General features: G+C 37.1%; 1 protein-coding gene across 1 annotated transcript in view; it reads left to right on the top strand.

The window, feature by feature from the left end:
- Positions 1 to 1,044: 1,044 nt before the first annotated feature.
- The window catches only part of LOC5568180, a 100,515-nt gene continuing 73,716 nt past the window's right edge, over positions 1,045 to 27,843 (top strand). Inside the window, exon 1 of the mRNA XM_021848213.1 lies at positions 1,045 to 1,320. Coding sequence (XP_021703905.1) covers positions 1,319 to 1,320 — 2 coding nt within the window. The 5' untranslated portion in view covers positions 1,045 to 1,318. The remainder of the gene's footprint in view (positions 1,321 to 27,843) is intronic.

Below are 27,843 nucleotides of genomic sequence, written 5' to 3' on the forward strand. Positions count from 1 at the left end.
ACTCATAGTATGTAAAAGGGAGGAATTCAAATTATCTGTTACGATATCGGCAATGGATTTTCTTTGGGTACATACATTCGAAATTAAAAGATTCGAACGGCTACCCGATGGAATAAAATTAGTTTGTGAATGAGCATGATATGATCTTCATGATGGGTATAATTCCTAATCAAGCGATCGTTCACTGAAAAATGAGCATTGTTCGATACTCTACCAGGGGAATTCCGGAAACGACCGTTATCGTAACGGACATTACCGTTCATCTGCCTGGCACGAGCCTCGACGACTCGCCTACGCAAAGGACAAGCCCAAAGGTTATACTCATGATTGCCCCCGCAATTTGCGCATATGAACTTATCAGTATCTTCTCTCGTTTCGTTTTGTCGTCACAAGTAAAACAATTGTGCTTCTTCTCTTCAAAATGTTTGAGAAGAAGTTCGCGATCTTTAAGAGTTTCCGGCAATACGCGACAGTCTCCTTTCATTGCGATTTGGAAGGAAACCTTGATTCCCCTAATGGAGTTCAAGATCTCCTGCCTAAATCCCCCGAATTCGGAACAACAGATCACGATAGGCGGCACTCTTTGCTTCCTCACTTGAATCAAAGAGCCTGGGCTAGATACTGCTTAGATTTGGTGTTCGAAAAATTTGTCTAGAGCATCAAACTGATTGCTCATTTCGATACAATTATTCATTTCACCCTTGGAAGAAAGTTCGCATTCCGGCGAAACGTCCTTTCTTCAATTCTTGTCATGTTTAGTGACAGTTTTAAATCCCACTTTAGAGATTGAGAGATGCGCAAATATTTAAATTTAGCGTGACATAATTTGTGTACCATCCATAGATAGTCTCAAACACTTCCGAGAGTACAAAGTATTTGTGTACGCATAGCATGAAGGTACAATGCGCACTATGAGTCCGAATAGTTTGAGAGCCACTGCAACGCAGCTCCGCTTCTACCCGAACGGTAAGACCCAGAAGGAGTTTATCTTTTACTCGCTCTTTGCCTTTGCTCTCAACTAAACTACCAGATGGGGTGGTAACGAAGCGCTTAGTTTCCATAGCAGGCGGTGGAATCTTATGAATCGCTCGTCAGAGTACTTATCAGTTTTCAATTTGCGCTTCGCGACGCCGCACATACTTTCGGTACGCGCACACACGACACGGTTTGCTGCGAGATTTGTTCCTTCGCGCCTGTTTCTGATTCAGTGAAAATTAGGCGGAAAATCGTGACACGTGATTAGTGAGCATCAAAGTTGGCCGAGGGTCTCTCCACTGCTGGTTGCCGTTAAAATAGTGATTCTGTGCATTCACGTAAAATGTAAGTAGTGACCGGGGGAGGAAACTTAAGTGATATGTGATTAAAAGTGACGATGCGTAAATCGATCAACTGCCAGTCGACTGGTCTAATTAGCGATCAATTTGTGCGAACTAGCTGCCGGAATGCCGCCGACTATTAGTGGTGAGATTGATACCTGTGATGAAGGCGAAAGAAAGCAAAAAAACTTAATAGTGCATGCATAGTTTAGAGCGAAGCAGAAGTCATACATAACTGCAGCATGCAACGCAATTGTGAAGTAGTGAAGACTGGTGTTGGATGTTGGATGATGATGGTATAACCACTCTTGGGCAGCGGCAAAAATGAAAGGAGGAAAGAAAGAAACAAATTCGCATGGCATTTGTGCAATCTCAGTGCAGTTGTTAGGTAGTAAGTAAGTTGGTGATTAGGGTGTCCTGGAAGCCATCAATGTTCGAAATTCATGGTGCTCAACCCTAGAGTGAAAGATATGTTTATTTATGGCAAATTTTGTAGAACAACTTTCCCAAAAATCGTTCAGAGCTTCCACCAGATCAATTCATGAAAATGAACATTTTTGACGAAACTTCTCGTATTTTGATGTTATGTTCACAAGTTTTCAAAGCCCAATATGTTTTATATATTTTATATGTATTTCTTTGAATACGCGTATCTGTCAAAGGACGCAAACTCTAGTGGAATTAAATGGTATAGTACTGAATTTGGTTTTTATTTCCTTGAAGGTATTGTCGGTATCTCAATATAGAGTTAGAGAACCATAGTAAAAATTGCCTCGAAATGCATTTATACTGGTCTTGTGCTCTATAGTTTGATAGCGCTTGACACATAAATTACAGCTTAAACGTCATTTTTTTTTATCAAAATTTGCCTTTTTTCTTAATCGATCTGGCGGAATCTACAAACATTTCTTTTTAAGAAAGTTGATTTGTTCTACAAAACTTTTATAAATTATCGCTAGAGCACCATGACTTAACAAGCATTGATTTTTTTGGAACACTCTTTTGTTCATACGACTGGGAATTGCTGGATGCGACTCAGCAACGCCGCCAGTAGCTGTAGCTCACGAGTAGAGGCTGTGACGTGAGATTCTGTTTTTTTCTTCCTTCTCTAAATCCGAGCTAAAAAAGATCTTCGTAATAATAAACAATCCGTTTGCCATGATTATCTGACATTAATGAAGTGGTTGTGTTTCATTTCTTCGGCGGTTCCACATTGTTGGCTCCGGCTTCATTTTGCGGAATTGGCTTTTGATTGATCTATGACTGTTGGGGTTGGATGGAAAAAATGAGCTTCATTGGATTGACTATTTTTTCCTTTATCTCGATAACTCACAATCAGTGGCACTAGAGCTCTGATTTCACGGATTACATGTATTTTCATCTAAGTGGTTTAACGGAATTGTTATTGATTTGACTGAGGAACGCTTCATAGCATTGAAAGTGAAATGTATAATATTTGTTGGCATATGTTTAATCACTTTATACCACACACGGTACTTAATGTACAGGATATCCACAGTTCGTTCAACCTCCAGTAAACAGAGAACAGGTTGCTAGTCCTGTAGTGACTCTTTCAGGTGAAAACTGGGGAAGTGGTTTTACAAAACTAATGGAAATTGAAAAGCAGGTTCTATTTTTGAGAATCATAGGAAAGGGCTGGCTTCTAACCTAGACTTGATCCTACCCTATTCCTCGGAATGTAAAACAGGAATCTAACAGTTATTTATAGACGATGTCAGAGTAGGAAATTCAAAATATGATATATCAAATAATACTTCAGAAGCAATACGTTTAAAACAACTCAATTCGGTAAATCTTGATTGAATGGATAGCAGTATTTTTGTGATTTTGTGAAAACATTCTAAGGATTACACAGCGCAACAAAAATTACATTTTTGCGTGTCTCAAGGTTCAAATTATGTGTCTCTAGTAGATTTGGGGTAGCTGAATCTGATGCCGTTCTCAGAAATTTCCCAGCACGTCACAATTTTTAGCTACAGGTCGCCAAAGTTGTATAAAACATTGATTTTATTGATGTTCACCTAAAATTTGAAGTATATTTTATCAAACTTTTTTGTGATCTTTTCCACCTAGCATGCAAAAGAGGACTTTAACTTTCATTTCAGATGTATTTTGATTGAAATTTCACGATTAAATTTAGATTAAACTGATTTTTTTCAATATGCTTGCAGTCTCCATACAAAATTCTTCGTTTCTCTTATATGGCAAAATACAATACTTTTCGAAACCATCAAAAAATAACTTTTCCGCGTCAAAGTATTACAAACTTTCATGATAAGTGTTGTTATACACATAAAGTTTGAATTCTGTGGCAAATTAAGCAAATAAATTGCCTTACAAGCTGGCAAACTTGCATGCAAGTTGGCTGAAATAGTCAATTTTCGCATTTTCAACAACCAATACCTCAAAAACTAGACGTGCTATGACATTTCTGTAAACGGCAATGGATTTAGCAACCCTTAATTAAGTAAATAGAGGTATTTTGATGCTGGAGACAAAAACGTGTTCCGCAGTGTTATATAAGGTGAAGATGCATCGAAGCCAAACCTCGAATTTTCAAGAGCATAAATTTAGAGAACCTGACAACCATTCACGCTGAAAATTTGATCGATTGGTCATCACCTGAGAGAGACTCGCGAAGAGGAAAATATCAACATCATATGTAGCCCAGATTCCGCTGTCAAGAAACGTCAAATGCAGTCGTTTTTATGACTGAAAAACTAAAAAGTATTATATTCAAAATCAACTGTTCTTAAAATTTTCAGTCAGTGGAGCAGTTTTTCTTCAGCGGCTGATAAATCTAAACACAAGACTATTTATTTCTAATGTCTGCTACGATTACTGGCATGAAATTTCACTCAAAAGGGTTTATGCTTCGGTGTGATGAAAATGCGATAATTTTTCGCTGAGATGTTTAAGTAAGGGTTTGAACGGCTTGTGCTCGATTGATGTAAACACAGATTGGTTTAAGAATTTTACCAAATGCAAGTAATTGAATGTGAGAAAAGAATCTGATCTCCCATACTCTACACGGAAAAAATGAAGTACTCAAAAGTGAACTCATTCCACTCAATTCCGGGGGATCGTGCGTTAACCTAATTTTTAGTTGATGGGATAGAAGTTGTTTTCATTTGCAACCATGGGAAAAAAAATACCTACTGGCTAAGTTCTTTTCACTCAACCGGCAGATCAAATAATTCAACTTGCAGTACTATGCCACTTACTCAAATTTGAGGCAACGCACAAAGGTTCGGTTTTTGGGTTGTTTTGCTCTTCGCTCTCTGACAACAATAGAAGGAGCAAATGAAATGGGGGGAGAAAAATAACTCAAAAATAAGTTCAAAAATACTCAAATATGGATTTTCCGTTTTGTCCATGTATATATTGTATCTCGATATCGAGTTAGGTGTCGGTAAGGGTAGACGCGTCACGCGAAGGAAAGCGAAAATCCTTTGGAGTTCAACATTTCATTAAAGGTAAGTGATAGCTTCGGAACCCTGAGGGTATTTTCGGCAACACTAGCTTATCGTCCTTGTTAAAATTTATCTACGGAACAAGAGTTACCTTCAATGTACTCAATATATTCCTTGAACAATAATCTTCCATGTAAACCTCATCTTTCACAAGAATATTATATAACATGGGTTTTATCATGGAATGAAATAAATGCTTTCGAAATTATCGTCATTCGTGAACTGCCGAATAAAACAACACAAGAACAGCATGAGAAAAACTCACCATTTTGAAAGGTCCTATTCTCCGCTCAAATGTCACAAAAGCTACGCACCGAGCACTATTAAACTTTTGATTTGTCTATAAAGCACTCCAAAATACTGAATTTTTATGCTTAAAATCACAAATTGAAATTAATGCACTTTGCTTTCCTCGGCAATCACTTTTTATTACGGGAATAGGTTGCCAGAAAACCATATCCAATTGCGGTGTATTTTTTAATCACAATGTAAATTCATTGAAAAAATCGAACACAACTAATTAATTCATCGGAATTAGGCAACAAAGCATGCATTGGTAATAATTGAGCCTTTCAATACTTTCCTTATCTGAAGATTGTAGCGCATAAACTTCAATATTTACGTCTTTCAATAGGTTACCTATTTTGGCAACACTCCTGTTGGTCTACAGGCGATTAGAGGATGATGCTTTTGTGGCAAGTCATAAGTGCATTGATTTGTAAAGGGCCTATTCTGGTTTTCTCATACATTGAGAACAATACGAACGTAAAAAAATATGTAAATATAGCCTGTAGAATTTTCAATTTCGCGTTATTATACCTTTTGGGGATTTTTTGCGCATAGACACTAGGGTGCGGTTTATTTTCCAAAAGTTCTCAAAACCAAAAATTCGTGTGCTCTTATGAATTCAAATCATATAAGAAGAGAAACCTCAAAGTTTGAGCCAAAAATATTAAGACTTAGGGGTGGCGCAAGAGTCATTAAGGTGAATTTTCAAGTTATAAAAAATGGCCTTCAGCGAAGTCACCATAACTTCGGTTATTTCTAACCAATTTTGAAACTTTTAGCATCATTATTTTTAGAACTAAATTTATGAAAACTTTGTAGAACATCAAATTTGTCTAAAATCGAAATTTAGTCTTTGTTAAAAGTAGTTTTCTCGAAATTTTTCTTCATTTTACTGAAAAATTCATATTTGTTGGGCCATAACTTCATAAATACTCAACCTATTTCATATATTTGTACAGTCGAAGCTTGTTATAATTTCTTCTTCTTCTTCTTTCTGGCGTTACGTCCCCACTGGGACAGAGCCTGCTTCTCAGCTTAGTGTTCTTATGAGCACTTCCACAGTTATTAACCGAGAGCTTACTATGCCAATGACCATTTTTGCATGCGTATATCGTGTGGCAGATACGATGATACTTTATGCCCTGGGAAGTCGAGAAAATTTCCAACCCGAAAAGATCCTCAGCTTGGTCTTGCTGAATAGCTGCGCGTTTACCGTTACGGCTATCTGGGCCCCCATAAGCTTGTTATAACCTGGGTGCTGAAAACTAAACCCCTTTATATTTTCAAGCAAATCTTGAAACATGTTTCTTATGAAGAATTGGGTTTGTCGTATTTGTCCCTCAAACGTCACTTTAAATTCTCTGTTTACTAAATTTCGCTCTCTGATCTCTCTCTCTGGAGAGCTTGTATGCGTTCTAGCTCACATGACTTTCTCAAAGTGTGTTTATAAATATCTCGAAATTGGCTAATAGCCGGTCTGCGAGAAGTGCGTGGATATATACCATTTTTTTGTTATTGTATCTGTGAATTACAATGCGGTGTTCGTTCGTGATGTATGAACTCGATTCCTAACATCATACCGAATAACATCGAAACCAAAGATTCTGGTGGCATCAGCATCTCGAACGCTCTTACTTAATTCTTTGCTCACATTTTTTGATAACATACGCAGATTTTAAAGATAAAGCCTCTGATGTGGAAGATCATATATTGAAAACAAATATATTTTTTATCACTGAGATAACAATACCTTCTCGTGAGATTACAATACATTCTCAAGAGAAACCTAACCACAATCTCTAATGTTTGGCTCCGGCAATCACACTCCCGCTTGACAAGCATTTTGAGTTAGTTCGCAGCACCCAGGTTATAACGACAGGGCAAGGGACCGTTTAATAACGAGTTGAATAGTGCATTTATTTTTTTAACATGAGCAAAAATATTATTGTTTCAAAATTATTTAAAAATTGTTGACAAGACCTTTTCAAAGGTTTAACAAATATGGAAAACCAGTTCCAGCTTTAAAAATATTGTTTAACTAACAAAAAATATAAAAAAACTGGCGTTTTTCGTTAAAAAATCATGGTTTTGTGCAGTTTTTGTTGAATAATTTGGTAAAATCATTTTTTTAGTGAAATGTGGCGTGTGAAAAGTATGAAAACAATTAAGTAAACTTCTAAACCATGCACGGTTGAGTATTCATGAAGTTATGGTCAAACAAAGATATTATTTTAGTAAAATGATGAAACATTTGGAGTAAACTACTTTTTATTGAAACTAGTTTTGATTTTACACAAATTTGACCTTCTACAAAGTTTTCATAAATTTAGTTTTTAAGATAATGGTGCTGAAAGTTTCAAAATGGGTTAGAAATTACCGAAGTTATGGTGACTTCACTGAAAGCCATTTTTAAAAACTTGAAAATTTACTTTCAAGACGCTTGCGCTCCCTCTAAGGGCCCATTCACAAATTTCATAACGCTGAAGGGGATGGGTGGGCATCCTTGAGATGCTACAGCTCATACATAATTTGAAAAATATTCATACAAAATGCATTACGAGAGGGTGGGTGGGTGTCGAAAATGGTAACTTTTGGCGTTATGAAATTTGTGAACAAACCCTAAATCTTGATATTTTTGTCTCAAACTTTGAGGTTTCTCTTCTAATATGTTTGGAATTCCTAAGAGTACAAGATTTTTTGGTTTTGAGAACTTTTGAAAAATAAGCCGCACTTTAATAAACAGTAGTGTAAGTAGCGAATAGCCCAAGTAACCATAAGCACTAATAATTAGCCCTAAATCAGCATCATAGATGCTGCATTATAATAGCAACACAAATGCTTAAACACCTTATAACAGCACTTCCGCTGCATAGAAACCCTATTACAGCATCATTAATGCTTCTAAGCCTGATGCATACAGGCATTAAATAAGCACTATATTGGCTTTATATTCGAATACAGGGCATGTTTAAATGCCATCCAGTGTTTTGACAGATATACCACGTGCTTTGTGTTTGGTAAGAGGGAGTCAAACATAAATCATCTCACAACTACAATTGCAGGTTTTATGACGGGGAAAAGTAATGGTTTAAATTGGTCACTTTTCTTTCCAATACTATTCATCTTATGTGGAGCAAAGGAGCAAAGGAGCAGGACAACAACTCAACAATACGGGTGTAGCAGGTTCGAAACGCAAAATAAGGAATTTCATCATCATAAAAGGAGGATCAAAATGTGGCAATTGCAAGTCCTCAAAAGGATGGAAACTACCAAAACAAATGTGTCTGATACGGAGAAGTACTATCTGTATGATTTTATTACATTTTTTTGCATACTATTGGAGGTTTCCGATTTCATTCATTCATTTATTTACCTCGTGTACCAGTTGCTTGGCCGCATACGCGAAAGCTCTCTGGCTGCGTACGCGAAAGCACAAAATATTCGCCCTAAAAACCTGGCGAAAACAACTGACCTTTCTCACGTGGTCTTATATCAGCATTAGTGGTGCAGAGAAGCACGGTTATATCTTGGCACTATAATGGCACGCTATTTCGCCTTTTCTGGCATTATAACAGCATTATATGCGTATATAAAACTGACATACATCAAATGATTACTCTATATGCGCATATAATGCTGTTACCGTGCCGCATTATCGTGCTTACTGGTTACTTGGGAGGGGCATGCATATAACCCATCCAAACGCAACTCTGAAATTCAAGTTATCCGATAATCGTGTTCCGTGGATTTTTCTTGCAGAGCACAATATTATGAATCAATTAACCATGACGTCACGCTGCAACTTCTAGGCTGAATTCGCACTTGCTGCAAGACCATGACATGGCAAATTTTACAGCCGAAATAGTGAGATTGAATACAAAAAATATTCGATAAAATAAATGAAAACGAAATTAGGCAGCGTCCTTTTACGACATAACGTTGAATGTACAATTTTTGACCATTCCCCCCTCCGCAACGGTCTTTGCATGAAAAAAAAAAAAATTTTGTGTTTGAGCCGCAGCTTTAGAATGAAACATTAGACAAAAACGGTCTTCTACAAAGTTGTTTGTATTAGTTAAGCCCTTTGTTTGGTGTTATTGAAAATTAGGGTGGACCACATTTTCATAGAAATTGTGTAACTAACTTTCTTATTTATAGAAATTATATTATACATGCTTCAGCAAAGTTGTAGACCATTCAATTTCAAGCAACTTTGCCAAAAAAAAGTTTTTTTTGTATCTCTTAAATTGACCGATTTAGAGCTTTTTTCCTGCAGTGACATAGGGTGGTCCGAACAAAACTGGTTTTCTGGCTCTAGAGTTTTCAATTCAAATTTCTCATCAAAGTAGTCAATGAAACACTTTTAGAGCTATGAAAAATGCGCAATTTGGTGAGTGACGAAACTCGCTATCTCCTTTCGTTTATGAGTTATTGTTGTTTTTTCTCAAAAACATTCCTACTTTGATTGTGAATATCTCTGATTGGGGCAAACATAAAAAATATCTTTTGACGGCGTTCAAAAGACAAAATGAAATTGTATATTATATCAAAAAAATTCAAATGTGTTATTTTTGTAACTCTAATAAAACGTCTTGAAATTCAAATATTTTTTATCACAAAAACTTTAATAGCTTTTGAATTAAAATAGATATCAACAATCTTTTTGTATGAAAATTTGCGTTTTGTTAAGTTCTAAAAGTCGTTCATAGACGAATTTGACGAGAAAATAATATTAAAAAAACTAGAGTTGAAAAACTTATTTTTGTTGGACCACCCTGCTATGATTAGGAAAAAATGCTCTAGATTGGTCAAATTTTGAGCTACAGAAAAACTTTTTTTGGCAAAGTTGATCAAAATTTCAAGTTCTACCGCTTTGCCTAAGAGCATATACCAGTATTTTTGCAAAAAAAAAAGAAATTGATTATATGATATGTGTGATATTGTGGACCACCCTAGTTTCAAATGACACAGTATAAAAGCTTACATTTTTAGAAATACTTTTGTAGAATATCATTTTTGTCTAAAATTTCATTTTCAGGCTCAAAATGCAAAATAATAATAAAATACATACTATGAAAATCTTCAAAATAGTTTTAGAGCCCTATCTTTCTTATTTCAGATTACTCGTCAAAACGGTCTATGAACGACTTTAAGAACTTGACAAAACGCAAATTTTCATGCAAAAATATTGATGATATCTATTTTAGTTCAAAAATTATTAAAGTTTTTCGGCTTAAAATCCTTTGTTTTCCAAGGCATTTTATTACAACACATCTGATTTTTTTTATATAATATACAATTTCATTTTGTCTTTCGAATGCCGTCAAAAGATATTTTTTATGTTTGCCCCAATCAGAGATATTCACAATCAAAGTAGGCATGTTTTGAGAGAAAAACAACAATAACTCCTAAACGGAAGGAGATAGCGAGTTTCTTCACTCACCAAATTACGCATTTTTTATAGCTCTAAAAGTGTCTCATAGACTACTTTGATGAGAAATTTGAATTGAAAACTCTAGAGCCAGAAAACCAGTTTTGTTCGGACTACCCTATGTTACTGCAGGAATAAAGCTCTAAATCGGTCAATTTAAGAGATACAAAAAAACTTTTTTTGGCAAAGTAGCTTGAAATTGAATGGTTTAAAACTTTGCTCAAGCATGTATAATATAATTTCTACAAATAAGAAAGTTAGTTACACAATTTCTATGAAAATGTGGTCCACCCTAAATTTCAATAACACCAAACGAAGGGCTTAACTAATACAAACAACTTTGTAGAAGACCGTTTTTGTCTAATGTTTCATTCTAAAGCTCAAAATGCATCTTTCCGCGTAAAACTGATTCCTGGACCACTGTGCACTGCACGCTGACATGAAATTCAAAATTACAAAGGGATCATTCAAATATTACGTAACGCAACAGGGGGAGGGAGAAGGTATTCCGTAGTGTTACTGTCCATACAAAAATTTGCAATTTTTCATACAAAAGCTGTTACGTGGGGGAGGGAGGGGGTCTAAAATAGGCAAATTTTGCGTTATGTAATATTCGAATCATCCCAAAGAAAAAAAATCCTATGTTGATTATCAACGCGCGCAGGACAATAATTTGTTACTGGTGGCTTTTCGTACCCATGCTGCGTGCACTAGAGCAGCGAGCTCGATTTTGCGCACGGGATCATATACGCCTAATACCTTCAGGGCCGTTGGAGTACCACTTAGCGTCCACGTATGGACTTCATATTGTTACCTGAGTCTTGGTAAGAAGACGAGCACTTTACAATAACAAACTTATATCATTTCGCATTTTCGAAAAATAAGGGACGGCCTAGTGAACATCTTTTAAACTTCGGGGAATCAAACAGAGCATCAGTTTGCGCTGTTTTCTATAAAGAGTTGAAACTGTTGGTTTCAATTCTTTTGAACACATTAACATGCATCAGAATATTGTATCCTAAGCGCAATTTCTTAATCTTATAAGTTTTTGGCTTCAACGTATAAAAAAAAGACAATTTACACCGTCTCCAGCCATAGGCAGTGCACAGACTGAACATAACTAACATTATAGACAACGTACACACGGAACAACCAGTGAACCAGTGAAGAATTTTTCGTTTGACGAAAAGTTTTCTACGACTGGGGCGGGAATCGAACCCACACTCCGTAGCACAATACGCCTAAACGACTAACGCCGCTAACCGCACGGCTACGAAGCCCACCATAGCTCTCATCTTTATGAGCCCCGTTTGGCATAAGGTCGTTTGGCATAAATCCGTTTTGCATAAAGTAATTTGGTATAATGGTCGTTTGGCATAATGGTCGTTTGGCATAATGGCCGTTTGGCATGATGGTCATTTGGCATAATGGCCGTTTGGCATAATAATTGACTTAGAATGAATATCGGCATTTTTGAATCTTTTACCAAGATCAACACCACCGAGCCCATAGCAAAATGTTTTGGAAGGTTCTCAACAAACGTGGTGTACATTAAGAGATTTTCCAAGCAATGAATGTCAAAAATTGTTGTGACACTAGAGAGCATAATTAAATACAACTCGTGACGGGCCTGGTGGAAGATCTTTTTGGAATAATAATTTTTTCTACATCCCATAACATAGAGTTTCCTTGAACTTGTTGCGATATACATATTTGAAAATAACAAACTGGCGAAAAACAGTTCACAGTTATTAATTAAGGGAACGCTCATAGAATATTTCGCTGCAGATCAAGCTCTGTTCCAGTTTGGACGTTACACTTGATAAAAGAAGTAAAGCATATTAGCCAAATATTAAAAGCTCAAATTTAAAGATCTATTATTGCAGCATAATGCAAAAATAGCCTATATACGAGAATAGACTATTTTTCGTTTAAATGCCTAAGGCTCTAACGTAAAAAAATCTTCTCCCAGCATAACTTATATGAACAACACATTTAAAAAAATATATAAATTTGTGGCAAAACTTTTGAACGATTTAACGTAAATTTTAATTATGGAAGTGTACATGAAAACCACCGACTGTTATCAAAAAAAAGGGAAAATTTGTGATTGAAATAATATTTTTCCAGCATATCTCTAAAGAATATGTTGAATATTGGCAGGTTCAAAAGTAATTATCATTCTAAGAGCATATCCTGCAAGAATTGATAAAATAGTAAAATATAAAAATGGTTAACATTTCTTCTTCTTCTTCTTGGCATTAACGTCCTCACTGGGACAGAGCCTGCTTCTCAGCTTAGTGTTCTCATGAGCACTTCCACAGTTATTAGCTGAGAGCTTTCATTGCCAAAATTGCCATTTCCGCATTCGTGTATCGTGTGGCGGGTACGATTATACTCTATGCCCAGGGAAGTCAAGGAAATTTCCATTACGAAAAGAACCTGGACCGACCGGGAATCGAACCCAGACACCTTCAGCATGGCTTTGCTATGTAGCCGCGGACTCTAACCACTCGGCTAAGGAAGGCCCCAACATTTAGGTTAACATTTAGGTTTACTAAATAATAAAATTTAAAACAATATAAATATAAAGAACAGCCTATTTTTAAAAGAAGGCAAAATTTATGATTGATCCAATAGAAGATTGAACGCCAAAAAATATTGCATAATAATAATACGAAAAGACATAAAAAATTGTGTTCAGAATCATCGAACTGATTGTGCTACTTTTCCCCGAATTTCGTTTCTCCGAATGTCGATTCCCCGAATGCCAGTTCTCTGAATGACCCTTTTCCTCGAATGCAAATTCCCCGAATGACCGGTTTCCCCGAAAAGTCGTGCAGTTTCAATAGGTGCTATAATACTCTTCAGTGGCTGTATAGTGAACGAGAAAGAACGAAAAGCAATCAAAAGAAGGAGATATTCTGTCATTCTCGGCTATACATATATTGACAAAAAATCTGAGGACGGTAAAACTCAAAAGAACCGCCAACTAAATAAAGAAGGGTGCATATTAGAGGGCCAGTTCGTTAACCACCCTGAAATGTATAAAGTTACGACAATTATGAGTACCAAAAAGTTTTCGCGAAAGTGGGCTAATCAGGGAACGATATATTCGGGGAACTGACATTTGGGGAATCAACATTCGGGGAACCCATCGAAGTAACTGCAGTAATCGTTTTCTCTTTTCGCTGATAACTTGAGCAGATCAATGTTTTCGATTGCCGCCCTTTTGTCAGTTGGAAACAATAAATATCTAAAGAATAAAGCTCCAAAGAACAGCCTATGTATGAAGAAAGGTAAAATTTATTTAAATTTTTAGTCAACACTTCTCATAGCTGTAATTAAGGTAACATCATATTTAGAAAAATATATAGAATGTTTGAAAAAAGGGTTAATTTGTGCTAAGTATATCAAACTCTTCAGTGCAAAAATTTATTCCAATAGTGAAACTAAAAAAAATATTTGAAAGAAATGTTATTTCTGGATAAATAATGGCAGTGTTGTAAGCAATCACGGTAGTCGACACGTTTTCGCTGATATTCGGCAGCGCTTCGCTTAAACATTCACAACACGAGCGATCAAACGAATGTCGAAAAGAAAAATGTCAATTGAATGCCACTGACCACGATAGCTATGTTAGGAAGCGTTATGGTGTTGTTTGTTTCTGTTCTGCTTTCACTGTATGTGTGTCACATTCGACATAACAGACAAAATCAAATTATCCATGTTTTTTATGTTCCGATGTCTGAATTCTATGCAAAACTTATGATTTATAAAATTTTCTCATATCAGACGACACTCAATTGACACTTTTTTGTGTTTGTCGACGTTCATTCTACCGCTCTTGCTGTGATTGCTGACCATGGCAACGAAACGAACGTCGCTCAAAGTGTCGAATGTTTACAGCACTGAATAATGGTTTTCATGGCTCACTTGATGGTCCCTTGGATCGCAGTTGCATTGGTTTTGTGTTCTGTAACTCGATACCTCCCTAACTCGATGGTCCCTTCAATGTCGAGTAAGGAAGAGTTAACTGTAGTTGATATTTTCACGAATTTTAGTTGTAGAGAACTCAAATCGTTGATGAATTTATCATCCTGTGAAGAAAATTGAGCGGTTTTCGAAACAAAAACTCTATAAAACTCGCAATTTGAGACAAAACGGTATATTCCTTCTAAAGCCTGGTTTATTGTTGAAAAGAAAAATAATCGCCTAGCTCGATGTGTCAGACACCACTTGCCAGAAATGCTCACGAAACTCAGTTTTCTTTGATCGCAGTACGCATTTAAAAAGAAATGTTATTTGAAATGGACAATTGGGTCAAGAAACTTTCTACTTTTCTTGAGCGAAAAAGCATATTTAGCTTAAATTTAGTTTTATTTAACAAATTTGACAAAAACAGACCAAGCTACTAGCCTTTTGATGAAGTTGTTCTAATCAGGGTTGTAAAAGTTAATCAACGATAAACGCCGTTAACGTTGATTGTGCTCTAGATCAACGTCAACGTCGTTGCGTTAATTTTCATGGTTGTTAGCGTCAACGTTAAAGCGAAGTAGGCCGTCATTGAAATTTGTATGCATCGCTGATGATTGTTGCTAATTCATCTCACGATTTCGAATCAAAGAAAATCAGTTGGTTTGGCACTGACACAGCTCAAAAAGTATCAGCATACTTTATGCATGTTAGCGCGTACAGTGATACTTCTTCAAGTCTATATAATCTATCAAGACTGAGTGTTATCACTTTGAAATGCAAACTGAAAAGTAATCATTGTTGCCAAAACGAATGACAGGCTACTTAGCCTTAACGTGTTTGCGTTGAATCAACGACAACGATCATCGCTAACTCAAGCGTTGATTTTATGTTTCGAAAAGGTTCTCCGAGAATGTTTCGAATCATCAATAAACAACACGTTTCTATGCTGATACCCCGTATCCATGGAAAATTGGTTGAAAAAAATCTAAGTTCACAGTGCAGACACCCAAAAGTCAGCTTCTTTGAACGTCAGTTTGTGATTGCTTGGGAGACCTCTTACAAATTGTAAAGATGTTCCTAGTAATATTGCATCCGTCCTATGACCTCGCTGTTCCAGCAACCCACAACAATGGGCTGAAACCGTTACCAGAGAGCGGCTTCCTTTGCCTCCAGCCAGCACACGACGTCCTGTTTTACCCATCCAACAACCAAATGTTTCTGAGTGACCGCCCCCAGGATGACCCGACTTCTCATTGCCATACATACAAGTTGCCATAAAACCCTAACATACCATAGCAGACAAAAGTATTCATTGCAATCGAAAGTGGCAATAATCGTAGAGCAGATTTTCCCACTTCCGATATTATTGAGCTCTCATATAACCAGCATTCCCACCAAATCCGAAGAAGAAATATTCAGTTAACATTGCATAAAACCTGCAATGAGATCAAGCTTTTTTTCTTTTAAATAATCGTTTCTGAACATGGTATGTTTCAGTGTCCAAGTTGAAACCATTGAAACTGTCCACACAATTCGTAATTATCTGGTTCTTTTTTTGCCATGGCATTCATGTCTGCCATCTGGTTCTGGTTCTAATGTCAGTAACATTTAAAATGTTCACTCGTCATTTATTATTTTGTAAACTGAATTATTTTCTGGGCTTCTGCATTTACTTATTTATAAATCAATCGAATATGACCATCAGTAATATTTTTATGAAAGCGTTAACGCTAGAAACAACGAAGTCGTTGACGTTGAATCAACGCTGTACGTTAACGTTATCGTTAATTTGTTTTTCAACGCAATCAACGCTTGCTTCGTTAACCGTTACAGGTTAACGTCAACGGATTAACGAAACGGCGTTAATCGTTGATTAACGTTAACAACCCTGGTTCTTATTGCCTCATATATTTGTAGATAACTAATGGATGACCAGGAAAATTTATGTGAATTTGGGGAGTTTTGTACCGAAATGACCAAGTACCGAATTGACCAAAAGTTTCATCGCGCAGAAACACTTTCAAATATTTTGCAGGATTTTCTTCAACAATTCAGCAACAAAATTCTTCAACAGCTCTGCAAGAAAATCTTCTTTATTCGCTGTATGATTGATTCCATAAAATATCAGTTGGAATTTGATCAATTCATTTTTTGGGAACTGATTTAGGTTGTTCCAGAAATTCCTACGGCAATTCCGAAACAGTCAAGAACCTCTAGAAAGTGTGCTGTGGGAGTTCTTCAGGAGTTGCTCTGAAAATCTCAAGAGATTCAGTAATACCTCGATAGGTTCGACTAATTACTTAGAAAGTGAGCTGCATGGTATGCTCTTCATGATTTTTCGATGGGCTGTTAAAGTCCATACATGCTATTTTGTCAGTATTATCAATTGTTTGGGACTATTGAGTAGCATTTTAGGGCTAATACTCGAAAAGATTTTTATTATGTTCGCAATGTAGCTTCACTTTAAATTTTTTCCCTGTGGTCTGCTCTCCATATCGGTTTGTATGGTAAACGTACCGTCAGTATTTTTTTTATTGTAGACAAATTTACTACCGCTCCTCAAAGGTCAGCCGAAGACCCAGCGGTTAAACGGGTGATAATTAAAAGAAAGGAAATAAACCTGCCCCGAGAAGTTACAACGATCGCGACTAGAATTATGTAAATTGTTAATTACTCCTTTCATTCCCACACTCCACAGACGACGAAGGCGTTTTCAACGCCATTTGAACACCGCCACGCCACGGTCCAGTAACAAGCGCGCTATTACTTTGGTTAGCAATGATTTTCGACCCGCTAAGTAAGTTCGCTTGTTGGAAACGCTTGGATGACGCATTAATATGTACGGGCATTCAGCAGACCTGTCTCTACGAGAGATCACTGAGTGTGACCACGACAGGGCAAACACAAGTAGCTAAAATTTGCGGTTCGCTATATTTTATGCGACATGCTCGGTTATGGATTTCTGCTACTTGCATCGTTACAGACTCACTTTAGATATGTACACTTCCGTGTAAAAATATGGGGTTATTTCGTAGTTACTGCGATTATGTTTTTTTTTTGTTAACATAATTATTACTAAAACTTTTGACATTTTACAAAATTTACAAAAGCATGACTTATTTCTCAGCATTGGATCGACCAAAATGTTTGATCAATGTGGATCCTTTAATCCTAAAAGTATGGCGGAGTAAGTAAGTCAACAAAACAAATATTCAATGACAATAAATCTTCGAGTTTTTAGTCGAATAAAACCGAGTTTAGTAATATACCATTAAATTACACTGAAGTTTGTATCCTTCGACAGATACGCGTATTTCGATCTCAACTGTAAGGCCGTTTTCAATATCGAGTACTAGACTGCAAACTTTTGCTCAGAAATGTAGGTTATCTTAAGTGCTTCACCCGATGACGTCGCCCGTCAGTCATCCTCAATCAGTGACATGAGGAAAACTGCAACACCATGACAATTTCGCTCATGACGATGGCTCAAAGCGCGCCTCGCCGATCGGAAGCGACAGAAAGGGAAGTCGAAAGCGCCGCAAGCGACCGCAAGAGCCAGACAAACTTATTTACATTTCGCGCCTCGTCATTAGTGCCATAAAGGTGTAAAACTGCCATCGTTTAAAGGTTCAGGCCGTTGAGGACATAATAATAACTACCGGGGAAGGTCGGGGGCAACAAAGAAAAAGTTCAAACTCGCTATCATGAGTGATTTATGAACAAGAATGGTGCTCGGACAGGTCTTTTTTTGGATTCTCCGGAGCTTTCCGCAAAACAATTTCTGGTGCGTGGCCCAAGTAACATTTTATGTTTTCTTTTGTTTACTGCAAGGTCTTGTTACCACCATATCGTTGAAACTCATTTTAAAACTTATTAGTCTTAACAACTTTATTAAACCTTTGATAAAACATCGATCAACCCAAAAAGTCCACACTACTGGAGTTTGTTAAGACGATACCTTAAGTATTCTCTGCGTTAAGGGGGCAGGATCCGTCATTGATTTCGGAATTTTCAAAAGCAGTTTTTTCGTTCAAAATCAAGAAAATTAACAGGAAAATGTGTTCAATGTATTCTAATCTCCAACCGAAACACAGTGAACACATTTTCATCGAATAATGTTTAGTTTTGAATAGAAAAACTGCTTTTGAAGTTTCGATGATGACGATGATTACGATGACGGAGCGTTGAACGTTAAAGCATGGCGATAGGATTGATCACAGCAATCGATTTTCCGACCTGTAGGAGAAGATTGTGCGGTAAAAACTACCATTTTAGGGGGTTAACTTAAGCGCTCACACCGGCAATTTTCAGCAGACCAGAAATGCGCTTGATTTTACCATGTCTGTAGTTGGAATCAGATTGTTGTAAATTATTTCTGTCAAATGTACCAGTAATGCGGTGGGGTGTACCGTAAACATAGTAATTTGGTCTGAATTTCCATGGTAGTTTTAAGAATGGGCGTAGTCAGCTAAAATAGTAATTCTTACCACAGAATTTTTTCATGTGTACAGAGATATAACAAAGTTTTACTAGAAACTTGTAATGTAGCACAGCAGTATACACCAAATTTTATGACCGAATCAAATATTGTTTCAGAAAGGCAGTGTATTCGAAGTAAAATACAAATTTTTAAGAAATATTCAATTCTAAAAACATTTTAAAGTAAGTAGATGAAAAAAACGAATTTAGTACTATACCATTTAATTCCACTAGAACTCTAGTGGAATTAAATGGTATACAGTTAACTCTCCCTTACTCGATATTCTGTATCTCGATATCGAGTTAGAGAACCATAGTAAAAGTTGGTTCTCATGGCTAACTCGATGGTCCCTTGGATCGCAGTTGCACTGGTTTTGTGTTCTGTAACTCGATACCTTCCTAATGCACCCCACAGACGCTCAGACGGTTTGACCAACATTGACTCCGCCCCCCAGGTTGATGCTCATGTTGGTGCTATGTTTGACCGTGTGTGATGCTGTTTGACGAACCAATTTGACAGTTTGTGAAACCAATTTGACGGTTGACGAATCGGTCGGCCAAAATCAAACGAGTTTGATTTTGCTCAAACCACCGGTGGGCGGAGCCAAATGTTCGACGAACCGATCGTACCGTCTGTAGGGATGTTGCACGAACACCGACGTCATCATGTAAAATTGAAGCTTCGACGTATCAGGAACTGCCGATGCAGATGGGTGGAAAGTTAAAATGCGTGAATTTACGCAGCGTCGGTGCCATAGTGATCTATCAAATGCACGTTCTTGAGTAGTTTCTATATATAACCGTTTTCTTTAGCAAATTCACCAAGGATTAATTATTCCTCAACCAATTTCTCCAGAAATATCTTCAATTAATCCATCGGCAGTTTCACCTGTGATTCAAAAAATCAAACCATGAATTGTACCTGGATTTGAACTACAGGGATTCCATCAGGAATTTTACCAGGAATTTCTCCAGGTAATCCTCTTGTAATATCTTTAGGAGTTCTTCCAAAACTGCTTCATGATTCCACAAGGTGTTCTTCCAGAAATTTAATCAACATTTTGTCCAGTGCAGTGATTTAACAACAAATTCCTGTAAGAATTACCTTATAAATTCCTTCCGAAAGTTCACCTGGAATTCCTCATGGGATTCTATCAGGAGTTCCTACAGGGATTCCATCAGTGATTCCTCTGAGAATCAGGAGTTCTTCTTCTTCTTGGCGTTACGTCCTCACTGGGACAGAGCCTTCTTTTCAGCTTAGAGTTCAATGTGCATTTCCACAGTTTTTAACTGAGAGCTTTCTTTGCCAAAGGTGCCATTTTCGCATTCAGGTGGCAGGTACGATGATACTCTATGCCCAGGGAAGTCAAGGAAATTTCCATTACGAGAAGAACCTGGACCGAAAATTTAAACCAGAAACCTTCAGCAAGGTTTTGCTTTGTAGCCGCGGACTCTGATCACTCGGCTAAGGAAGGCCTCTAGAATCAGGAGTTATTCTAGGGAATTAAACACGATTTCATCCAGACATTCCATCAGGAGAACTTCTAAAGATTCAGTCATAAATTTCACGAAGGTTTCATTCAGCAGTTCCTTCAGGGTTTTTATCAGGACTAGCTCTAGGGATTCCATCGGAAGTTCCTTTAGGAATTCCATCAAGAATCCTTCTGTGGGTTTCATCAGATGTTCGTCTAGGGATTCCATCAGGAATTCTTCAGGGATTCCATCTAAAATTCCTCCAGAGATTCAATCAGGTGTTCTTCCAGGGATTGCACCTGGAACTCAACTAGGGATTTCATCAGAAGTTTCTCCTGGGATTCTATCAGGAGATATTTCAGAGATTCCACCTGGAATTCCTCTATGGACTCTGTCCGTCGTTGCTCTAGGGATTCCATCAGGAGTTCTTCTCGGGATTTTAACAGAAATTCCTTCAATGATTCCATCCAGAGTTCCTTCAAGAATATCTCTACAAATTCTTCCAAGGATTCCTTCAGGAGTTTCCCCAGGGATTTCATCAGGAGCTCCTGTAGTGATTCTGTCGGGAGTACCTTTAGGGCTTCTGGAGATTTCATTAGGAGTGGAAAGTCAAAATGCGTTTTGATCCTCCAGGGATTCCATCAAAAGTTCCTTCTGAAATTTCAATCGGAATTCTTCAAGAGATTAAATCAGATATTCCTCGACGAATCCCATCAATGTTTTTTTCTAGAAATATCAGGAGTTCCTCTAGGGATTCTATCAGGAGTTCTATCCGGAAACTTATCAGGAATTCTTCCAGGGATTTTATCAGGAGTCCCTTCAATGATTAGGAGTTCCTTCAAGAATATCTATAGATAGAAGTTCTTCCAAGGATTCCATCAGGAGTTCATATAGGGATACTATCTGGAATACCTTAGGGCTTCCATTAGAGTTCTTCTGGGGATTGCATCAGGAGTTCCTCCAGAGTTCTTTCAGATATTCCACCTGGATTGCCTCCAAAGATTCAATCAGCAATTCCTCCAGAGATCTTAACAGGAATTCCTTGAGGAATTTTATCAGGACTCCTTCTAGGGATATCATAAGGAATTATTTTAGGGATTCTTACAGGAGTTCCATCAAAAATTCTTCCAGGGATTCTGGACTGGAACTTCTCCAGAGATTCCATCAGGAATACCTCTAGCAATTCCATTAGAAGTTTCTCCAGCGATTCCACCAGCAGTTCCTTCAGAGTTTCTACCTGGAATTCCTTCCAGAGATTCTATCAAGGGTTTCTCTAGAGATTCCATCACTTGTTATTGTATGAATTTCTTTAGAAAGTCCTCCATTGATTCCATCAGGAACTCCTTCAACAATATATTTAGGATTTCCTCCAAGGATTTCATCAGGATTTCCTATAGTGATTCCATAGGGAATTCTTCAAGGGATTTCATCAGGAGTTCCTCCAATGATTTCATCTGGAGTTCCTGCAAGAATATCTTTAGGAATTCGTACAAGGGTTTCATCAGAAATTCCTCCGGATTCCGTCAGAAATTCTTTCAGGAATCATCATTAAATTCTTCAGAAATTTTAACAAGAGTTCCCTTAGAGATTCCATCAAGAGTTCCTCTAGAGATTGTATCAGAAGTTTCTTCAGAAATTTCACCTGGATCCTCGAGGAATTACATCAGAAGTTTCTTCTAGGGATAACATCAGGATCACTTCTGGGAATTGCATCAAGAGTTCTTCTGGAGATTTCAAGAAGAGTTCCTTTAGGGGTTTCATAAGCATTTTCTTTAGACATTCCACCTGGGATTCCTTCTGGGATTCTATCAAGAGTTTCTGGGATTCTATTCAGGAGTTCCCCTGAGACTTTGAATAGGAGTTCCCAAGGATTTCCATCAGGAGTTCTTCTAAGGATTTTATCAGTTCCAATAGGGATTCAATTAGGAATTCCTACAGGGCAAAACAACAGAAGTCGTTTTTGGCATTTCATCACGAGTTCCCAAGGGATTCCATAAGGAGTTTTTCTAAGGACTTTATCAGGAGTTCCTCTAGGGTTTTCATTAGGAGTTCGTTCAGAGATTTCACCTGGAATTTCTACAGGAATTCTATCAAGAGTTTCTCTAATGATTCTATCTAGAACTACGACAGGGATTACATCACAAGTTTTTTCAAGGATTCCATCTGAAGGAGTTCTTCAATAGATTTTATTGGAAATTTCTGCAGGGACTTCTAAGACTTTATTATAAATCCTTCTGGGATTCCATCAGAAGTTCTGTCATGGAATCAATCGGGAATTCTTCTAAAGGTTCCTTCAGGAATCCCTCTAGGGTTATTCTGGGTTAATTTATTATGAATTCTTTTCGAAATTTATTAGGAGATACTGCCCGAACTTCTAGAGAATAAGAATAGAATAATTCCTTCAGCAAAATCTCCAACGATTTTCGAAGATTATCAGGATTTCCTCCAGAGATTTTATCAGAAATTTCTTATAAGTTTTCTTTTACCGGCATTACTCAAGAGATTCCTTCCGGAATTTCTCAAAGGATTCCTCACAGAATTCATCATGGGGCTCCTCCCGGATTTCCTTAAAGAATCAATCCTGGAAATCCTCAAGGGATTTCTCCGGATTTTTTAAGGAACTTCTCGTGGAATAACTCCAGGGATTCTTGGGGGTTTTCAGGAACCCTCCAGCGATATTACCAGAAATTTATTATAATAGTTTTACCTTTAATTTGGGAATCTACCAATATATCATCCAGTGACTCCATCAGGAATTCCTCCTGGGATTCAAATTTCTTCAGGAATTCCTCTGGGAGGTTCCTTCGTGGATGCCACCAAGATAAACTCCAACTATCCAATATCGAATTTCCTATGCGATTTGATCACAATTTCATATAAAGATTCCACTAGTAATTCCCTCAGGTACTTCAACAGTATTTTCCCTAATTATATCACCTGTAATTTTTCACGAGAGAAGTTTTTTAAGGAATTTCACAAGGAGATCTTCTAGCGTTAACACTGGGAATATCCCAGAGTTTCGCTAGAATTACCACCAGAAAAATCTACCAGAGTTTCACCAGAAGTTCAACCATAAAATACTTCAAAGGTGTTATTAGGATTGTGCTTCAGGATTATCATAAATTCCTCCAGGGAGTTAACTGATATATACTCAGAGTTTCAAACAACACATTTCTCTAAATGCCTCAGGATGAATCCCTAAAGTAGTTCTAAAAGTTTTTTTTTCATTTCTGAAAAAAAAATCCATGGAGATATATCTCTAGAAATTCTTGGTATCACCAAAGAAATCTATAGATCAATTCCTAGAGAGTTTCCTGGAGAGATTCCTTAGTATATTTCTGGAAGAACTTTTAAAGCAATCCCTGAAGGAGTTTCTGAAGAATTCTCTCAGGTAATTCTTGGAAGATTCCTTGGAAAAAAATCCTTCAAGAAATACTGGATATGGATAAATTCCTTTAGGAATCCTCGGAGAAATTTATATTATATTATTGAAGTAATTCCTGCAGAAATCCCAGGACGAATGTCTCGTAGGGTCCCTTCAAAGATACAAGGAAGAATCTCTGGAGGAAACACTGGAGGAGTTTATTAAAGGAATTTATTGAAGATTCTCTCTAGAGGAATACCGAAAGATAACCTGGGGGATCCTCTCAAAAAAATACAAGTGGAATCTCTAAAGGAATTCCTGCTGATCAAGTTTTGATGATTTTTTTTTTGCAGTATTTCTCTTGAAATCTTTGAAGGCTTTCTGATGGAATTCTTGGAGGAATTGTTGGTGGAATCCCTGGAGGAACTTGATGAATCCTTGGATAAATTGTGGGTGGTATCTATATAGAAATCCTCGACGTTTCGCTGGAAGAATTCTTAAATGAATCTTTGGAGAATTTTTTGGTGGAATTCTTCAAGGAAGCATTGGATGAACCACTGGAGAAATCCCTTGGGAAGTATTTGTATAGATCCCTGGAGAAATCTGTTGAAAAATTGCTAGAAAGAATCGCTGAAGAAATTCCTGGTGGATTTTCTGATGTAACTCCTTGAGGAATTTGAGGAGATGCCCTGGTGAAATCCTCGGGAGAATTTCTGGTGATGAATTTTATTTTTTTTTAGAAATCCCATGAGAAGTATCTGATAGAATTCGTGATGCGATTCCTGGGTTACGCGTGATAGAATCCTTGGAACTAACTTTTAGAGAAATTTCTGAAAAAATCTTTGAAAACATTGTTATAATAATCTGGAGGAATTCTAGGAGGCAGCCTTGAAGTAAGCCCTGAAGAAATTCCTTGGGAATTTTTTGGACATATCTTTGAAGGAATCAGTGATTGAAATCCACAATAATTTGTAGAGGAACCTCTAAGGGAATCCTTGAAAAAATTCCACCTGAAGGTATGCCTGAAGAATGTTCCCCGGAGAAATTTCTGGTTGAATCTGTGGATAAATTTCTAAAGGAATTATTGATAAAATTCGTGGTAGAATCCCAGGAAGAGCTTTTGGTGGAATCCTTAGTATAGCTTATTTATTCCTGGGAAAACTTCAAAGCAGAATAACTAGAGGGAACGACTTAAAAATTCTGGATAGAATGTTTTAAAAAAAAATCCTTCGGCCATTCCATAGCAATGACTGCTCAGAATACTTCCCGAAAGAGACCCGTCATGATTTCTGAATTTTGCTGGAATATTTCGTACGAATTATAACTGGAATTCCTCTTAAATATTTATTTCTTCCGGTACTTAAATGTTGAATATTCTTCTCTTCCTTTCTGCGATTGTTGCCAGAAAATCTCGAAAAGATTCTCCCTCACAGCCACAGCATTCGAAAAAAATATAATTACATATTGACAAGTCTAAAAACATGCGAAGAAATATCGTGTTGCTGCAACCAACCTTGACAGTCAGTTGTATCAACATAAGTCGGTTTGACCAACTTGGGGGCGGAGTCAATGTTGGTCAAACCGTCTGAGCGTCTGTGGGCTGCATAACTCGATGGTCCCTTCAATATCGAGTTAGGGAGAGTTGACTGTAGTACTAAATTCGGTTTTTTCATCTACTTATAGGTATTCTACTAAACAGCTCGAAGATTTATTAACATTTTGAAGTGTTTTTTTTTTGCTTAAAATACTGTTTAATTCTATATTAAATCTGTTAAGATTTAATGCATCTCTAATAAAATCTCAACAAATAACATCTAAGAACAGTAAGCAGTGAAATTGTAGCCTGCTGAAGATGTTATCTAATCATTTTGATTATGTGATTGATGAACATTACAATATTAAGGACATTCTTGAAGCAATCAGCCTACGTTCTGTCGAAATTCACAAGATCATTTAAATTTTTCATATGATCTAAAAATCCTTCCATCGACCAACCACACACGGCTACGTGATGCCATTCAAAGTCTCCATCCACTCAATGTCGCTCTAATGATGACGATACACCACATTCAAAAATCATTAACTAAACCCTCGTTCACGTCAGAAGTACCCCTGAAATCGGCAGAATCCGTCTTCGTTTCGATTTCCTCGCGACGATTGACCAAACGCATGATGCGTACACAATAGCCGCGACTAATCGCAATTCGACGCGGTGGCTCTTCATTCGACATTCCTACTACGTGCTTCAGATGACCAATAATCCTCAAAACAAACTACGGTGTCGCATGCAGTTCGGGCAACGACCGGCGCCACGCTGCACGCCCATGACGGTATAGATGACCCATCCATGGGGAAGGCCACGGCTGATGTGTGTCGAACGATCTGCATTTTGTCACACAATGCCAAACGTCGCCTACTATGGAGCAACGCTACTTTTGACAACAGATACCGAATGCGATTTATGTAGGGTTGTTCAAAATATCGTTTTTTGCTCTACACCACTCAATCGATTCAAGGTCAGATTCTCAGTATCATCCCGAAAAAAGCTCAGTTGGATGAAAACTGCACAAGTCCTTCAATTTTTCGTTCAGATAGAAGTGAAGAACTAATTACGGAAATGTACGATTAGAAAACGATCTATGACAAAATTATAGTTGATAAATGTATCTAACGGTATCAGCATAGTACTAACTAGGAAAGATTTATGCATTATTTTGGGAGACCACTCAGAATTTACCCTTGAATCAAATGAGCGGATTGGAGCGCAAACTGTTATTTTAAACCACACTAGTAGAAGGTATTAGTCTTCTTCATCGTGGCGTGCGGTAGCATATCGTCATGAAATATTATTATTTCATTCAATCACGGAACTGCGCTAAGCCGCATTCGCGAGCGGGCGCACCAAATTATGCAATCGCGTCTCATGGCTCCAGCAACCAACGGCTGACGACTGCTCGATCAATGCTGATGATGACGCTCACCCGGTTCTTTGACTTAGGCAAATCTTCGAACTACGTGCAGTAGATATATTATACAAAGTGCCGCACAGCGTACGTCGCAATGCAGGGTGGTAGGCAAATACAAAAGCCTTCTAGTTGAATAGTGTTTCTCAAAGCATGGATAGTGTCTTCTATGGCCCATGGAAAATAAGGACTGTTCATTTTATAAAGTGGACACTTTGTTTATGCTATATCTTTTTTTTATTGATAAAATCGAAATCGGTTTTCTATACATCGTTCAACTATTATTCTACAGTGCAATGAATATTTAAGATCTTAGAAAATGATTTTGGTTGAAAAGCTAAATAGTTTTTCCAAAAGCTCCTAAGAAAAGCTGTTCTTCAAAGTTTAACATTATTTTTCGCAGAACAAAAACCCTATTTTTTATGAACAAATTGTATGTTTGTATTCTTTACTATTCTACTAGAGATATAGCTTTAAAAAAATTAATTACATTCCACCATTATCTGACATTAGGTAACTTTAGTGATTTACCCATTTATGGCCAAATTTGCTGATACACCATCCTTTCACTCCCAGCAAAAGAGAAAAGTTAAAAGCATGTCAGTTTGGCTTACTAAAGAAACTATATTTGTACAAACGAGAGCTAAATCGTGCGTTTAAACCATAGTCTTAAGTACAAATTTTACTGTTTATGGTAGTTTTACTAAAAACTCTCATACTTTTAAAATCGTGTACGCATATTTATCGATCTACAGCATATTGTAAATGGTTTTCTTCAAATATTTCAATTGGTAATCTTAGAATAACATATTATGAAAATAATATGTGGGAAATTAAATCGATTTTTTTACAGCAGTGTTGCCAATTTTGATGATTGCCAATGTTCTTTGAAAGGTCTTCTAAGAATAAAGCAATTGTGTTTCTATTGTGCTTAAATATGACGTGGGGACTAAATAAGCAACTTTATGAAGGCGTAAGTTATTTTTCATATCAATACTATATTAGGACTTCCGTCAGGACATACTTTTAACCAAAACAAAATCTACTCATATCAGTT

Source organism: Aedes aegypti, chromosome 2 (genome assembly GCF_002204515.2).
Source record: "Aedes aegypti strain LVP_AGWG chromosome 2, AaegL5.0 Primary Assembly, whole genome shotgun sequence".
Lineage (NCBI taxonomy): Eukaryota > Metazoa > Arthropoda > Insecta > Diptera > Culicidae > Aedes > Aedes aegypti.